The sequence below is a fragment of the Gracilinanus agilis genome, chromosome 4 (assembly GCF_016433145.1).
Source record: "Gracilinanus agilis isolate LMUSP501 chromosome 4, AgileGrace, whole genome shotgun sequence".
Classification (NCBI taxonomy): domain Eukaryota; kingdom Metazoa; phylum Chordata; class Mammalia; order Didelphimorphia; family Didelphidae; genus Gracilinanus; species Gracilinanus agilis.
Window position 1 is genome coordinate 66,504,833 of NC_058133.1, and position 18,992 is coordinate 66,523,824.

At 35.5% G+C, this 18,992-nt stretch overlaps 1 protein-coding gene across 1 annotated transcript in view; it reads left to right on the forward strand.

Annotated features, from left to right (window-relative positions):
* The window catches only part of SUCO (SUN domain containing ossification factor), an 85,842-nt gene that overhangs the window by 14,666 nt on the left and 52,184 nt on the right, over nt 1-18,992 (forward strand). Inside the window, exons 2-3 of the mRNA XM_044676858.1 lie at nt 14,506-14,614; nt 15,828-15,938. Coding sequence (XP_044532793.1) covers nt 14,506-14,614; nt 15,828-15,938 — 220 coding nt within the window. The remainder of the gene's footprint in view (nt 1-14,505; nt 14,615-15,827; nt 15,939-18,992) is intronic.

Sequence of the window (18,992 nt, forward strand, 5' to 3'; positions counted from 1 at the left end):
CTAATGGGTTCTCCTGAGATGGAAAATTTTTAGGAATGGTCCAAGGAATAAATTATGTTTACCTGGCTATGATGAGGGAGGCATAAGAGTATGATTTCTGTAGAATATGAAATTATGGAGGCTTTATAAGTCTTTAGGTTTTCAACAAATATTTAAAGTATGTTCAAATAGTATTTTTAGATTCTTGTAAACTATTAAAGTATGTAGTGTTTTCACTCCAAACCTAGAAATTATTCCATTGTTTAATCTGACATCCATGCTTTTGAAATTTTTGTGTTTTAAATAGGTAAGTTAACATTTATCAAAAATTTAAATCCTGTTGGAAACAAATGAATTATTACTTGAAAAATGATTTAAAAAATTTTTTTACAACCTGAATTCAACTATTCAGTTTCCAACTCATACTTTTTAAGGAAGTTTAGGGCTTATATAATAAACCTATAACAAAATTGTAGGAGTCACAAAAACATGGAAAACATACTTTTGAGAATTTGCAGTAGAAAAATGTTAATCCTCATGACTAGCTTTTTTGAGCTTGTTTCATGAATGAAATGTCTTTTGTAGAGCAGTGATTTATTTTTGCCTTAGGTCCTTCTATTTTCATAATTAAGTGGTTTATTAAAAAGTAATTTTTTCCTTCTATAAATACATAATACTAACTACATTAACTACTTATACTTAATATACTTACGTTAATATGGGCATTTTTCATTTCATGACTATCTCTGGTGCAAATATATAGTTTTGAAAATTGTATTTAGCCTAGTTGTCTGAGTCTAGAATTAGAATTAAAAAAGTAAAAGATTACTTAATTATCAAGTATTTATTATTGAAGCATTTCTAGGCTTTGTCAGGAAAAAAGAAAAAAATATAAACTATCTCCCATCCTCAAGGAGCAGTTTACAGTACTATAGAGGAGATAAAATGGATTCTCAGGAAAAGATGAATAATATAGGACAAATATATAGTTAAATTTGAAATGCTATGGTATAAGAACTAGACTTATCTGAGAAGACTTGATAGAAAATGTGACCCTTGAATTAGACCTTGGAAGTTAGGTAAGACTTGGATAAATTTACAGAAATAGAAGGTGCTACATTCATAAGCCAAATTTTTTAGGGTGAGGAAACATGGTGGACAGTGAGCACACACCATAACTAGAGTGGAGGAGGATATATTGGCATGTACTGGGGCATGAGAATTGATAAGCATGGTTGAATTAATTAATTTGTAAGGGTTTTAAGAATTAATTTGAAAGCCTGGTAAAGGCATGATTATGTGTGTAGTAGATACAGTGGCCTGTAATTCAGAAGATCCGAGTTCAAGTCTGGTCATAGACACTAACCCTATGACCCTGGAAAAGTCATTTAATCTGTTTTCCTTAGTTTCCTCATCTGTAAAAAAAAAAGGGCAAAAGTGCAGAGATGGAGAGAAGAGAGTATCATGGAAGGTAGTAGTGTGTGGAAGTGGCCAGTTTAGGGTGCAGAGAAATAGGAATGGCTAGTGAGGCTGGAAAGAGAGGTTTGGTTTCTGTAGGACTTTTTCAAAAGGTAATAAAACAATCTATATTTTATTTAAGAGGCAAAAAGGAGCCACTGGAGTTGATTGAGTAGGCATGGAATAAGTATTTATTAAGCTTCAAGTATGTGTTAAGCACTTTTACAAATATTATCTCCTATGATTTTTACAGCAACCCTGAGAGGTGGTTGCTATTATTAAACCTATTTTACAGTTGAGGAAACTAAGACAAACAGGTTAAGTAATTTGCCTCAGGTTCACACATCTAGTAAGTATCTGAGACCAGTTTTGAACTTCTGACTCCTGGCTCAGCTCCTGGCTCCTGTGCAGTTTAGCTGCCCTAGTGGAGGGTGGGGGGTTACATAGTTAGATCTGTACTTAAGGAAAATTGCTTTGGCAGCTGAGTGGAGGGTGAATTGGAATGAAGAGACACTTGAGGCAGGGAAACTAATTGCAAAAAATGGTAATTCTTGCACTAATTTAGGCTTGAGGTAATGAAGGCCTGAACCATGGCAGCAGCTGTGGAAGTATAGAAAGGAGTCTGATGGGAGAAGTAGGCTTTATTCAGAAATTTAAAGATGTGTGTAAACAGTCAATATCTACCTTTAATATAAAAGAGTTATCTGTGAAATTTTGTAAGTTAAGTTTTACTAATATTAATTTAAATATTTTTGCTGCTTATACCTAAAAAAATGCAGGCTTATTTTAACTATTTGTTTTCTAGTTTTAATTTTTTCTTCTTTTCTCCTATTACCTGACTCATTCAAAAAGTAGACATTAGATATAATTCAGGCAGCTAGCAGAGCTATGATTTCCAGCTTTCTTTTTCTTTATTTTGGATTTTCAGTGGTTCATCTTAACAAGTGATTATGCAGTGTTGATTTTAAAAAATCAGGAAATGAGACTCTATTGTAGTGGTGTATAGGCATTACTGGATTCTAAGAAAATAGCACTGTAGCCAAAACAGAAATGGAGTGATATTTAGTTCAGTACAGAATTTATTTAATAACCTTTTTTTATGTACAAGGCACTGTGCTACAGCTATAAAGAAAGATGTTCATACCAAAAGGATTTTATATTCTGGAGGAATACAACTAGACAAGTAAGTGAAATATAATTTTGTGGAAGAAATAGTACCACCAACTAGGACAACAGGAAATTTCCATGGATGAATGATGCCCGAGTTGAGTTTTTGAAGGAACTTAGTGTTGAAGAGAAGGGTAAGCAAGGAGGGAAGTACATTTTAAATGTAGGAATTCCTTTTTCCACTTTCTGGGCAAGGCCTGGAAGAAAGAAAATCGAATGTAGAATTTAGGAAATGAGTTGGTCAGGGAAAAGGGCTAATTTGAGAAGTCTTAAAAAGGTAGGTTAGAGATATATTGTTAGATGTTTTTTTTTTTAAGTGCCAGACTGAGGAATTTGTATTTTATCCTAGAGACAATCCAGAGCCATTGGAGAGTTTCTTTCTTTTTTTTCTTTTTTCTTTTTTCTTTTTTTTTTTTTTTTTTTGGATTAGGGAATGACAAGATCTATTTTTTGGGAAGATTATTTTGGCTGTCAAGAGGCAAAAGAGTCCAGTTATTCTATTGTAGTAGCCCAGGTGGCAGGTAAGTGATAAAGGTGATATATGTGATTCTGACTGTGAATGGAGAGGAAGGGATGATTGCAAAGAAATGTTGCAGAACTGGACTTGTTCAGTTGAAGTTTTTTTTTTTTTTTCCTCAGTCGTTGTGACCCCATTTGGGGTTTTCTTGGCAAAGATACTGGAGTGGTTTGCCATTTCCTTCTCCAAGAACTGGACTTAGCAAATGTAGTGAGTGAATGGGAGGGCAAAAATCAAGAATGAAGTTGAATTTGTGAATTTGAGTGACTGAAAAGATAAAGTTATCAAGAAAGGTATATTAGAAAAGAATGAGGCTCAAGGCAAAGTCTTTAGGGCACCCATTGTTAAGAAAAAGGATGCAGCTGGTGAGGAATGGTCAGACAGCATATGAAGGTCAGGAGAGAACACATAAAAAACTCAGGAGGTAAGACCTCAGAAAGGAGGAGGAGAATTTAACAGTTAATAAGCATCTAATATGTGTCTATGTGCCAGGTACTTTGTTAAGGACAGAAATTACAGGTTAAAACAAAAAAAAAAAAGAAAGGCAGACTTTACAGTCTAATGGGAAAAAATAGTACAAAAAAGGAAGCTGAAAAGGGAGTAGGGATAGGTAAGTAATCTTAGCAAAGTGGAGAAGATCAAGCTTTAGTACTTCTGTTGCTATTCTTCCCAGATTGTACTTTTATATTTATCTTTTGTACTTTAGGAGTATTTGTGGTAAGCATTTAAATCTAAGTTTGATGAGTTCTCTGAATATATACATTTGTCTTTTTAGACAACTTCATTCTTCTTCATCCTATTTTTTTCCTCTATAGGTCTTCAGAATTTTATTTTTGAAAAGATTCCCATTCCTCCTGGACTGAATTACAGTGTTAGAGTTGGAAGAGATTTCAGATGGCCATCTAGTCCCTGATAACCCAAAAAAGAACCCTCTGTGTAATTAATGTTACCTTAAAGGGGATCATTCAGTGATTTCCTTGAAAACTTCCACGTATGAAGGAAATTCATGCTACTCTGGGAAAAAATCAGATCCAGGAAATTTTTTCTTAAATTGAGCACAGATTTGCCTCAAAAAAACTTCCACATGTTGTTTCTATTCTGTCAACCAGAGCAGCAAGTTCTTTCACGAAGTATCACTTCAAATTCATATCTCCTCTTTTACCTCTAAACTTCTTGTTTTTGCAGAAGGAGCAGTACCATTCTTCCAAAATTTCCCAGCTATATAACTTCACTATTCTCCTAGGATATCCACTCTCTCAACTTAGCCTATATATTCAGTCAGTAGTCAGGTCAGCAATTAAGTTGTTTAGATTTTCTCCCATTTTGTTAATTTTTGTATTTTCATATTTTTGTATGTTATATTTAATTTGTTTTATTATATAATTGATTTAAGATGACTTGTGGTAATTTTCTTTTATTTTAAATGTGGAGAATTTTTTTTCTCTTCTTTAAAATTAAATTAGCTAATAGCTTTTCATTGATCTTTTTAAAAGTTTTAAGTTTTTTGGTGTTAATGTAATAGTTATTTTTTTCTGTTTGGATTTTCAAAATTTCTATTTTTGTGTTTTTGGAAGATTTAAATTTTTTGAAAGTTGTCATTGATTTCTCCTTTTATTTGTTAATTTAAATACTCAAATGTGAACTTCCTTCTAATGTGGTTTAGTATATTTGAATAATAAATGGATGAATATCTTTCACAAAATTTTTGTGAATATTTGTTTATTTCCTGAAATAAAAGGGATAAGTCATCACTGCATATATCATTTTTTATTTTAACTTTTTAAAATTTAGATTTTAAATTTAAAAAGTCTTTACTAGCTTTGTTGTTATATGAGGAAATGTGATTATCTTCTTAGTAGAATAGCTATTAGAAATACTTGTTCAGCTGTTGTGATGATTCTTAACCAGACCCTTTGCTTGATTTTGATAAGGAACTTTCCCCATTTTAAATGAAGAAAAAAAGTCAAAACTTACAGCATAAAAATACAATCTGAAATGTAGTAGTAACTTTACTTCAGCTTTATACTGTGCTTTTGAATGAGTTTTCCTTTTAAGTTGCTCCAAACTTTTCTATCATTTATTTAGTCCTGAAAGTTATTCATTTTGCAGACTTTTTTCCTTGATTATCATGAGTACATATATTTCTCTTCTTTTTTTTTTTTAAACCCTTACTTTCTCGTCTCTCATAGTAACTACTTTAGAACAGAAAGACAAAGAATAGGCAAATGGGGTAAGTGACTTGTGTAGGGTCACACTGCTAGGAAGTATACTGAGGTCAGATTTGAACTTAAGTTCTCTTGATTGTAGGCCTGGCTCTCTATCCACTGTGCTACCTTGTTGCCCCAAGTACATATATATCTCAATATTCCTTGAGAATTAAAGATCTTAGGATCTTTGTTTTATAGCTAGAAGAGACCTTCAATTTAAGTTCAGGCTTACCTTTTTGTAAGAAAAAATTTTTTTAAATTTTGATCTAAATCATCAGCAAAGTACCATTTTGCCAGTTTAGGACAGGTTGAAGGTTACTTGCTTAAATTAGGAATTTAGTGAAGATCATATGGTCCTATGGCCGGGACAGCATGATATCACCATTCAAATGTCCAAATAAACACTAGATCTACTCCCTAGCTCTGCTATTCTTGAAACAGTTCAATTTAGTTTTGTAGCATATATCTCTGATGGTTACTGACATACCCCACAAACAACTAAATAGTGGGAGGCATTAGCAGAATTTCTCCATTGGTTCTGCCTCCAAAGAGAAGAGCTTTTGATTGTCTAGTCTTGTGCTTTCCAGGCCAAGATACTTGGCCAGACTCCTGGCCACTGCCCAAGAACTAGTATAGATGAAGATCTTTGCTCTGTCCCGTAAGGCTCTCTTACATGCCAGCCATGCAGCCTGGAACTCAGCCAAACTGGAAGCACTTGCCAGCATCTCTACTCCCTAAGGTATCTTCTGTTACTCAATTAGTGGCTGCTGAAGTCCAGTTGCATATGCCTCTCTTATTGTGGATACAGCCATCCATGTACCAAGCAAAATGACATTCCTAATGAGCCCAGTCCTAAGAGGTGGGAACTCACCAGACCAGTAGAAGAGGCAGGCTTCTAAGGGCTGGCTTGGAACATCAGTCTCTGGCTTAGTCTCCATCTGTTTATGAATAGGACTAATATACCAGAGGGACCCAGGCAAACATGATTTTATATCTTTCAGTGCTATATCCTATTCTGGGCCCTCCTCAGAAGTGATTAGGTAAATGAGAACCATCAGGATTTCTAGGTAGGTCCAAGTTTCTTTGTTTCCTTAGATTGTGAGGAAGCAAGTGCTGATGGTTTTTTTTTGTTTTGTTTTGTTTTGTTTTAATTGGAATCTGCTAGGCTCTCTTCTCCTGCTGTATTCTTCAAATTTCAGCTGAGCAAGTTGGAACCTAGACTTTCTCAGGGTTCACTTCTCATCCCTTGTGTGGACTCCACTCTGATCTTAACTGGCCCAGTCAACATTGTCTCACCACTGTAGGTAGTGTACACCATATACTTCAGGAAACAAGGCTTCTTTCAGATTTCTATCCACCATAATTGTAATTAGCCATATGAAGGAGAGTTCAGATAGCCCTGAGAAGGATGGTGAATGTAGATTGAATTCTTTCACAGATGAAAGCAAACTGTTCCTGACTAGTCTCAGACATATGAATAGAGAAAAAAAAGCAAGGTTGATATCCCTATACCACTTAACCTAGTCCTAGACAACCTGACCTATAACATTAACACAATCAGGAATAGCTGTAGAAATAGACATGATGGCTTTGCTCAGCTTCATGTAGTCCACTGCTAGGTAGCATCTACTCTCCTCACAGGTAACACAGAGTAAAGGGATCTGCTGTAAAGAAATACTCTAGCTTCTTTCATCTCTATCTCTAGAAAATATTTATATTTGCTCTCTGCAGGCCTTTGGCAGAACTGGGGAGGTGGGGTGGGGTAAAATGAGGGCACCTAATTAAGTTCAATCTAGCAAATCTGTTTTCAAAATGTTTACTTTCAAATCCCCATAATGCATACTGACTGCAAGGGAAATTTTTCTTGACACTCCATCATCTTGACCACTAAAAAGGGGGAAAAGAGCATTCCTCTTCTGGAGCTCCAATATATTTGTTTCTGTAAAAGGAGTACTACTTAGATTTTTCCCTTATTTTGAAAGTCTGGCAGCAGATAGACGTCCACATTGACTCCTATAGACCAAATCCCCTTGAGCCATTGTTCTAGGGACTCTTCAGATTTCCATTTAAACTTTTCCTACCACCATTTCAGCTTCTAGACTGAGGATTTATCCCAAACTTGCTCCCTCAGGGCAGGGAATTATGAATCCTTGGTGGGGGGTGGGGGGGATCCTGATGGGATAATCCTGAAGCTTTCTTCACCAGGGTGGGAGTTTCCTATGCTCTGCTCCAAGTCTTCTCTCTTTTTTTAGACTCAGTAGTTTTTCTTTCAGCAGGAACCAGAATCTCTGGGTCAGAGAACACAGAATGAATTTCTGTCTTCTTACTCCCTTCCCCCTTTTAATTGAATGTTTCTGAAACCAGAGAGCTTTGTCTAGCTACAGTACGCAGCAATCCAGTTTTACTTTTCTTACTATGTGGGCTGTCCAATTTATGTAGCACAATCAACAGTATCCAGTGAATACTGGCATTGGCATATTCTTTGCCCTTCTGGGCAGCTTTATCCAGCACCCATTGACCAGGAGCCTACTGCCAGTTCCATAGAGAGGGATCACCATACAAGGAAAAAGTACTTTGGTGTCAGGGACCAATCCTGCTATTCTTTGTAGGGCTCTTCCTCCAACCCAAGAATTATGTGAGTCATAAGGCTATCTTCTTTTGTCCCAACCTTCCAAGACTACATCAGATGTTGTAGACAGCTCCAAAAGTAGTAGTACCTTCTTAATTCACGATCAGTAGGGATGAAGTAAGGCATTTGCAAGATACTGAACATTGAACAAAGGAGGCTTACTTTGACCCAACACAGTGAGAATAGGTCACAAAGATAGAGTGTCTGGTCAGTAAGTTAATCAGAGTTTGGTCTCCTGTGGTCACCAATTCTAAGAGCCTTACTTTACCTAATTGGAACCTCTTATGCTCCCAGACCCAGGAAGCTGTCCTTGGGGATAGGGGAAGAAGCTGGGGCAAACACTGGTCCTATCCTTTGTGGCATCATGTAATTCTTTATTACAGCATCTCATTCCCTCTCTCAATTCCAGAACAATTCAGCTTTTGAGTATATCAGTATATTTCTCAAAGTTCATAATTCTCTCATTGACTAGATTTTAAGTCACTGGAAGTTTTAAAAAACCCCTCCAACATTTTTTTTCCTAGAGGCTTTATAGAATGAAACTGTCCAAATCTTACAGGTACACCTAGATTTTGTTATATCCTTACATGAAAAAGTGAACCTTACAAGTACAAATTATCTATGACCAATTTTTGCCACTCCAGGCTTTGTATTTTTTGACAATTACACAACACTTTTCCTTTACAACAATGGTTATTTGCTGTTTTTTTTTTTTTTGAGGTCTCTCAATTCTTCTGACTGATACTGTTAAAGTTTACATAAAATCTCTAAGTAGTTGATTAAACAGTAGTTGAAATTTTAAAGATGAGAAAAGATAGTCAAAGCTGCCTTAGGAGGGGCAACAAGGTAATAATAGATAGAGCCCTGGGCCTGGAGTCAAAAACACCAGTTCATTTACAACCTCAGATACCAGCAAATTGTACAAAGGAATTTACCCTCCCCTTTTCTGGGGTTGCACAGTTGACATCATCTCCTGTTGATTACGTGCATACCTGATGTCAATCTGAACCTTACTAAAAATAAATAAATAAATAAATAAATGAAAAATATATGACTAATCACAGGATTCTTTTATGTATACAGTTTTTATTAGCCCTGGGCTCAAACAGTATCCTAAGGGAACATATCTCTGTAACTATATTGGAAATCAAGGGTAGAAATTTGATATATAGGCGTTTGCTTTACACATCTTTTTTAAGAAGACTATTAAAGTTAGTATTGAAAGTGATAAATCAGGTATATAATTTAAAAATTTGTAGTTTCCTATACAATCTTGTTTTTTCTTTTTTGCTGTTGGAGCATTCTATTATTGGAATGTTCATGTTTGTTTATACTATGTTTATGATGAAAAAGAAAGTCTTAAAAAGTGAGACGATCATATTCATTCAAGTTAACTATGGTAACTGATGATAGGCTAAGGCTATTTCAGTTATTGGTATAAGTCCTAATGATTGCTATGCAGGAATAGACAACTGATTGTATACAAGATAAATAATAATCCCAGTTTAGTAAGAGGGTATAGAGTAGTTAGTTGGAAAGGTAGTTAGGGGAATACTTTATCTATATAGTTTTTATAATTTTTGCATATTTTCTTTTATTGATGTCTTAAATGTACAAGTAGAAATTTCTTTGGTATTATTATTGAAGTTTTAAATATTTTTTTCTGAACTGACACATTGAATTTAGAAGATTAATGCATTTAGTTTTAATACTTTGTCTAGAAATAGAACTGTCTTGGTCATACTGAGTAATAGATTTGTTTTATTCTTCCTGATCTCTGCACCATGCAACATCTTCTATGTAGTAGAGGCACAAAAAACATTTAATTCAATTGTAGAAAGGTCTTTTTTAGTATTTACTTTAAACAAGTAAAATAGAATACCTTATTAGGAAATGAGTTCCCCATCACTGGAACTATTCAACCCAGAGCTGTTTAGCATTAATCCCCTGTCAGATATTCTCTACCTCCCCTACACATTATTTAATGAGTTTTGGGGAAGGGAGGAGGGAGAGGGCTGTATGGGGTGGGAAGTTGGATTATATTGAACCTCTCAATGCCCTTTAAATTTCAAGATTCTTATGATTGAGTGTAAACTTCTAGAACAGGATAAAACTCAACCAAAAATTTAGGAGTTAGCTGAATTTGAACTTTATTTAGTTTAACTTTTCAAAAAATAATTTATTTTTAATTGGTTGATTAATTTAGAATATTTTTCTGTGGTTGCAGGATTCATGTTCTTTCCCTCCCCTCTTCCCTTCCCCCTCCCAGAGCCAATGAGCAGTTCCATTGGGTTTTACATGTATCATTGTTCAAAACCTATTTCCATGTTATTCATATTTGTAATAGTGATCATTTGAAGTACAAATCCCCAATCCTATACCTATTGAACCCTGTGATTAGTCATATATTTTTCATTTATTTATTTATTTATTTATTTTTTTTAGTAAGGTTTGGAGTTTATTTTTGTATTCCAAGCACTAGTACAGTAGTATACAGCAGCATAATGCCTTGCACATCCACAGTAGGAACCTAAAGGTTTTTTGAATTGAACACACACACAGATTTGATCTGCTTCATGCCCTGGGATGTTTTCCTGTCTCCCCCAAGAAAACAAAGCAACTTTGGCTCTGTGAGAATTTAGGAAAATAGCCTACTTTATTATTCTTATATGCCAGGCTGCCTATCAGTGCCAATCCAAATTCTTCATTCAACCTGGAATCGAAGGAAACTCCCGCCCCCCCATACAGTGTCTTCCTTTCTATTCAAATTTTGTTTTCAGGATGCTTAGTCAGTTAGTCTGCTCTCTGGCTGATTGAGTTAGACCAGTGATGGGCAACTTTTTAAAGAGGGGGCCAAATCTGTCAGTCTGTTTCTAAGGCAACTCTTTGGAAGTTTCATTGTACTGTATCCTACTCGTTGTCTTTGTCAGATTTGGAATAAAGTCACAGGGCTGGATAGAACATTTCAGGGGGCTGCATCTGTCCGAAGTTTGCCCATCACTGGACAGCACACCTGACTTGAGTTCAAAACAACTGCCATCTAGATGTTGACCTAAAGGTTTGAAGAGTACTTTCTATCCATTCCATCACAGTGGCTTCTCACAAACTGAGGAAAGTGAGGTGTAGAGGGGAAATGACTCAGCTCACATACCTAGCAAGCATGTAAGGTAGGATTCAAACAAGTCCCTCCTGACTCCCTACCCAGGACTCAAATTGCTTAATAAATGGTTCCAGGAAATCCCACTTCTATCAATAAGATCACAGGAATGTGGACCTGGAGCTGGAAGGAATCTTAAAGGTTATCTCACCAACCTTTCACTTTACAGAGGAAGAAACTGAGGCCTGAGGAGTGAAGTGACTTGCCAGGGTGACAAAAGGCTTCTATATTTGAGACAATATTGGGAAAGTGCTCAGCACAATGCCTGGCACATAGTAGGCAATTAATAAACGCTGGCTCCCTCCCCGCTCCCTAGAACTGGAAAGGCCCTCATATGTTAGTTTTCTAGTCCAACTCCTTCATTGTGCAGATAAAGAAACTGAAGTCTGAGATGCAGTCACTTGCCCAAGGTCACACATAGGATTATAGACCTGGAAGGAACTTCAGATTTCATCTCTACCTACCATGCCATTTTACAGATTAGGAAAGTGTGGTCAAAGGTCTGTATTTGAAGTGACTTGTCCAAGGTCACACATTATCAGATCTATAGCAAAAAGGGCCCTCAAGAGCCATCTGGTTCAATTAATTTTACAGAGGAGGCCCGGGGAAGGATATATTAAGTGATCGTCACAGGATTGTAAATTTCAGAGGCCAACTAGTTCTACTCCTTCAACTTACAGAGAAGGAAACTGAGGCCCGGGGAAGGGAAGGTCCCACACAGAATCCCGGATCGGATTTCGATAGGCCATCAGGCCAAGCCCGTGGTTTTCCGAAGGAGGACACTGAGCACTTGCATCCCTACCTAGACTGAGGGCTCTCTCTCGTTTTCTCCCCGGAATTAACATGCTCTGGCTCGTCCATATATTTTTCTTCTGCGTTTCTACTCCCACGTTCTTTCTCCAAATGTGAATAGTGTTCTTTCTTAAAAGACCCTGAGTCATTGCATTGCTGCTAGTACAGAAGTCCATTACATTTGATTGTGCCACTATGTATCAATCTCTGTGTACAATGTTCTGCTTCTGCAATTTTTGCTCTGCATCAATTCCTAATCAATTCCTATTGAATTTAAATAAACCACATCAAAAGAAACTTGGCAAATGGCCAAAAACATCTATTATTTTTCCCCCTCTTCCATGCATGCATGACACCTGAGAGCAGAGGAAGAGAAACCAGAGGCTTTATTTTGCTGCTTAATGAAGGTGGAGAAAATCAGGCAACTGTTTTGACTGGATCTACTACAAATTTGTTGTACAATTTCAACAGAGGCAATGCTACTGTACTTAATAACAGTTTACTAATCCCATTCTCTATAGCAGCTCTTCCAAATCTTTGTACCTCATCTTAAGTCTTCCATGGCTACCCTCTTCAGCCTGAGAACTTTGTCTCATATTTTACAGAAAAAATTGAGGCCATTTCCTTGTGAGCTCCCTCTTCCTGATCCCCTATCAGCTGCCTTCTGTTATTCTCTCCTCCTTTGTTCCAGTCTTATATGATGTAGTGGCATTGTCTTTATCAAGCCAACCCCTCTACTTGTTCAAGTAGTCCCATCACATCCAGTTTCCACCAACATATATCCCCTTGTCCTGTTCTATTCTATCACTTATTTTTAATCTCATGTTTTGATTTGAACTTAAATCATTAAAAGTAGAGTTTGTGATGGAAACAGGTGGTTTTTTCTCAGTTATAGATTTAAAAAATTTGTATAATAGCATGTAGCCTGCATATATACATGTATCATTTTAAAATTTACACTGTGCCGTGATGAAGTAGCAACTTAATACATTTTTTAAATTTTTGTCAAATTGTTAATCATGGAGTGCCATTTAGAAGGATTGGCAAAATTTAGTCCCAGGAAAGTTAATTCTTGTTCATCATCATTGTATCCTGGGACCAGCTGGGGAGATATTGAAAGTAGGTCTCTTTTGGGACTAATACCTGCCCCCTGAAGAGTGATTAAAGAACAGTAAAATGAATAATGAAGATTCACTGTATCGTTTGTATTCATGTGACTCAGTTGAAAGCTTAGTATGGAATGCACTTTAAATGTCAAAGATAATATTGTCATTTAGTAGATGAAACTTGATTATGTTCTGGTAATACTAGTGTGTTACTGAGTATTGTGGGAAAGTTTGTGTTCATATAAAGTTGGTTCACCTATCCACATAGCAGATATTGATTCAGGGCTATTTTTTGAGCATGCTGCTGTCTGCTGTTTTTGATAGGTGATAATTGAATTTCAGGGGGCTTCCATTCTGCCAGGGGAGATTGTGTACTAAGAGCTAGAAATGAAGGAGGAGTTCATTCTAGGAATGTGGAACAGCCTATGTGTACAAAGGCATGGAACAGCAACAAGGGTGACCTGTGTAAGGGACAGCAAGAAAACCAATTTGGCTGCAGCATAGAATGCATAAATTTGGATACAAGCCTGACTAGAATGCATCCTTAATCACTAAACTCTAGTTGCTTCCTATTACTGTATTATTTAAAAAACCCTTACCTTCTGTCTTAGAATTGATAAATAAGTATCAGTTAAGACAGAACAGTGTAAGGCCTAAGCAATTGGTACTAGGCGACTTGCCCAGGGTTATACACTTAAACAATATCCAATTTGAACCTTGGACCTCCCATTTCTAGGTCTGGTTGTCAATCCACTGAACCACCTAAGTGTCCTCCTCCACCTCCATTATTTTTAACATCAAATACAAACTTCTTTGCCCTTTAAAATTCTTTATAACCTGACCCCAGTCTATTTTCCCCCTTCATTTTGCATTATTCCCCTTTACAATTATATAATACTACTTCCTAAGCCTTTGTACTGGTTTTCCCCTTCCTGTGTATGTATTCCCTTCTCATTTCTGTCCCTTCAAATCCCTAATTTTCCTCAAAACTTACCTCAAGTAATATTCTAAATTAAGTCTTTTTACTGATCCCTCCAGGTGCTAATGGCCCTCTCCATCAAAAAACATTTTTCTGATAAATCATATTAACTTACACATTCACGTGCCATTTTCCTCAATAGTTACTCTTTCATTTTGTCTTTGTATTCTCAGTGTTTAACACAGTGCCTAGCATTTAAAGAAGGTGCTTTATATAAATGCTTTTGGATTAGTTTCTTTATTTAACTAATTTATTATATGTCTGGGAAGGTAGGTTACAGTCAGATTGGTTAACAGAGAGTATTAGATCCTATAAAGTAATAGGGCACCCAATAGTGCAGTATTGAGCAGGAGAATACTATAGTCAGGACTATCACTTTGGTACCTCTGGAAGGATGGATTGGAGGGGAGAAAAAGATGAGACAGGGAAATCAATTAATAGTTTTAATGAATTGAAATTTTAGTATTTTTTACTCATCATATTTTGAGATATTTTGTGTGAATTTGTTTTATAGGTTTCCCAGCTGGCGTGTGTGTTGTAAAGAGAGTCCTTCACCTTCTTCATATTATTCTCAAAATGACAATTGTGTACTTGAAAATGAAGATGAACATTTCCAGAAAAAGGTAGAGATGATTTACGTTTTATAACAATTTTCTGAGATTTCTCTTTTAAAAAATACTTTTTGAAAGTAAATTTAAAAAAAAAATAAGACTTTCTGATTAGAAAATTTGTATTTCCTACAAATTTTAGTTTAATCCGAAGACTCAAGTAAGTATTTTTAATTCCTTGGTTGTGTCTATGGACTGTAGAGTTATTGTGAGGGGCATTTAATGATGACATAATACATATTCTATATATTGAATCAGTTATGCCTCACCTGTACTTTGATACTTCAGTGATATTTCAAAAATGTGTGGTGTTTTTTTTAAGAATATATTTACCTACTAAATGTCTTTTTCATTGATTTATAATATATGTTTTATGACTAGAAACTTTTTTTTACAAGGCACTAATGTTATAAGTTTCAAAAAATAAGTAAATAAATAAAATAAATTTTAGAACAGTGCCTGGAACATAGTGGGTGCCTAATAAATGATTTTGTTTGCTTCCTTCCTTGAAAATTGTACCATAAAAATGTATTATATTTCTTCGTGGAAATAGCATTATGGTGGAAAGTTTGACTTAGTATCAATTCAAACATATATGACCCATATGTCATAGAAACACACCAGGAACTACAAACCTAATTTTAAAATAGTAAAACCATATCCTAGACTTAAAATGAGTATCAATATATTGTCTACATCGGTTTATAAAAAGGACTCCAGTGAAGCCCTTTATATTATACCCTTGTCAGGGTGTACACAAAAAAACAATTATGACAGATCTGGTGTAGCATAAATATTCAAACTATAAAACTTAAATTCAATAATAGTTGCATTTTCTGCCTTCATATTTGAAAAAAAGCATTTTTGAAGGAGTTATATTCAACTTGAGGGTTTTTGAGTTGGGAGAAAACTGCCAAAGTAAGTTGTAGCCTGATATTTCCTTTTCTTTATAACTAAAGGAGAAAAATGGAAGATATGATAGTCACATAGTCTCATAAGTGGAAATGTGCCTAGAAATTGTGAAAGACAAAGACAAATTAAGGTGAAAGATTATTCAACAATATAAAATGAAAATGAGGAGAGAAGATGCACAAAAAATTCTTACTGTTTTTGATTGATAAGTTTGAGAAGAAATAAAGTGTGGTATCCAAGTAGTTAATGAATAAATTTAGATTAAGAACATTATCAATACTGGTATTTTCTGATTTATTTTCCTTTCAACCTTTAGGAGGAAACTGATAAATCCATTAATACAGAATTGTTTGAAAATATAGACTCAACCATGCCTAGCCCACCAGAATACAATACCTTAGTAGATGACTACAGCGTTGAAGAACAGGTAAAAACTGCACCATCATCTTGATTTTGAGTAACTTGGCTTTTCAAAGATTGTATCTACCATAAACTTTCTGTTTACTCACTAGATTTTATAATTACTTTGCTTTCATGGCATAGTAAGAGTTCACTCACTTGCTATACATTTTTTAAAAAGTTACAAAAAAAGTTATCACAGGCTATGAATTTTCCTGTACTAATAATATGTAAATATTAGCTACAATCTACCCAAAATGTTTTAGTTGGTATAATGTATTCATTTGACTTCCATGAAAAGACCAACACTAACAGAGAACTAGTAATAATAAAGTAGCAGGGGTCATTTCTCAGTCTTACTCTGATGAATAATGTGGAAGGCACTGGAAATACACAGACAATAATGGAGTAGTCCCTGCTTCATGGATCTTATGGTGTATTAGGTAAGACAGTGTGTACATATATAGGTAATAAAAAATTTTATACTAAGTAGATTCAGGGTGATTCTTTGGGGTAGGGCACCAGCAATTGGAACTTCAAAAAAGAAGTCATAGAGAAGGAGACACCCGATTTGAATCTAGACATGAAGGATAGCCAAAACAAAGATATTGAGATGGAAATATATTTGCCTGATTTGAAGCTGTGATGTCCTCAGGAACATCAGTAACCGCTGACTTAAGGCAAGGCTTTTAAACTCCGTGGGGCCCAATGGCATTTGTGTTCTCTGTGCAGATATTGAACCTTCTTATCACAGTGGAACTCCTTCTATCCATTGAAATTGCCTGGACTTATTCCTTGATGGTTAACAATACCACTGGTTTTTGTTCTCTTTATCTTAGTGATATTAAAAACCTGATTACAGAAGAACAAACCTTATCCACCCATCTGTGTTACCCAGTTTCTTATTCTCATCTCCCTCAGTTCTGTAATCCTGTTATTTCATTTCAGAACTGCCCATCTCTTCCATAGTGTCCTCTAAAACTTTTAATCCATTTCTTTCATTTTAGACCTGTTCTCTTTTTTTATCTTCCATCTTCTAGCACTTACTAGGACTTTGTTCCCTCCCTCACCCCCTTCCCTCCCCCCCTTCTCCCCCACCATATGACTAGCCTTTTCTAGCTTCCCTGGCTAACCTTTCTAGAACTTAGTTATACCTTCTCTTATACCTCTGTCTCACTTGTCTCTTTGGGGTAGTCTTAGGCACCTAATCAAATGAATAGCTATTTATATTACGAAATATTTACTTTTCTTCTGGTAATGACAAATGTATTTAGAAGACAAATTGTATATAGTGCATCATTTTTAGCAATGTTAATATAAACTAACTTTTATAAGGTAAGAATCTCTTCAGCTATGATTTTTTGTTTTCCTCTACCCTTTGCATACTAGACAATCTCACAGGAACTCTGAACAATTGACCAGTGTGGCTAGCCAGTGTTTTGAAAGTCTGCCAGATAGAAAAATAGTAACATAAATAAATAGAGGATAAATTTAAATCAGAAAACAGCTGTACTACTTCACTGAAAAGCAATATAAAGTTTGTTTCTGCAGAACATTTGTGATCGTCAAAGGTAGTTTCAAGATGACCCATAATGTGCAATCATAATTTTCAAACTGACATTAGTCCTGAAAGAATGCAAACTTTTGTAACATCCTTATCACATGATTAACACAGCTGAGGAGGTATAGTTAGAAGGTAACCAGGGAATGAGGGAATTTTTGGTACCATACTGTACAGAATGGAAATTAGAGTATGTGAATGGATAGTCCTAACCATCTATTGGGAATCAATTTCAACTCAAATGTTGAGCCCTTTTTGAAGTTGAGAAAGAATTTGAACGCAGGCTGAGAAGGTGCAAGAACACATTTCACTCAGGCAGAAGTCAGTTTAATGTAGTTGCCACGCAAGCACCATTATTGTACACAAAGTAGTTCCAATTGCTGCAAAAACAAATCTGTAATGCTTCAAACATGCACATTTGTTGTCACAGAGGAAAAAATGTATTTGTTTCACAAACAGGTAATTTATTTGCTACTTTAGGTGCCATTAGAGAATTTTTAGTGTGAACCCCTTGCACTATCATGAATCCCAAGAGTTAAGAAGCAGCTAAATAAATGGGAACCATTGCTTAGATTACCCTTGCTCTTACTCTTCTCTCTCTTACCTACAGCTTTCGTTCCCTTGTACTTATAACCACATCCAAGCCTTCCCCATCTTAAAACAAAATAAAATCTGTAGTAGGTCTTACCATCCCCACTACCTATTGTCCTCTTCCCAGCTAACCAATGTAAAATTAAAATTAATATACAATAATTCCAAATCTTATATTTTATGAGATTTATTAATAATCACTAGAAGTAAAATAATAAAAAGGTAATTTTCTAACAAAATAAAACCACATGCCCAAGCTAATATTACCTGTTCAAAAGGCCCCTGCTCCACCAAAGCCGCCTTAGGAAGGAAAGAGGAAGCTAGGCAGAAAAGGGAGAATTTATATCCTGCCTATGTCAGTATGTAATGACAGGAGGAGTGTGGGGTGCTGGGTAATGTAGTTCAAGGGTTCAAGATTTCTAATTAAATACCTTCTTTAATAATTAATTTCTAGGAGTATCTAGCACAGTAGATAGAGCACCATACTTGGAGTCAGGAGGATCTGGCCTCAAATTTGGTCTCATACATTTCCTAGCTGTGTGACCCTGGGCAAGTTATTTAACTCCCATTGCCTAGCTCTTGCCGTACCTCTGTCTTAGAAATTATACTAAGATATAAAGTAAGGGTTTAAAAAAAGAGAATTAATTTATTCTCGGTGCCTCTATGTGTCCTCTCTGTACTCTTTGCTAAATTCACTATAATCCAACTTCATCATTATTCAACTTAAACTTCTTTCTCCAAAGTTACTAATGATTTCTTACTGACCAGATCTAAAGGCCTTTTCTTAATCTGTATCCTTCTCGATCTCTTTGTAGCATTTGACCCTGCTGGTCACTTTCTCCTCCTCCAAGCACTCTTTCGTCTCTTTGCTTTCTTGACAAACCTCTGTTGGTTATCTCTTATGTATCTGACCACTCCTCCACTAACTTT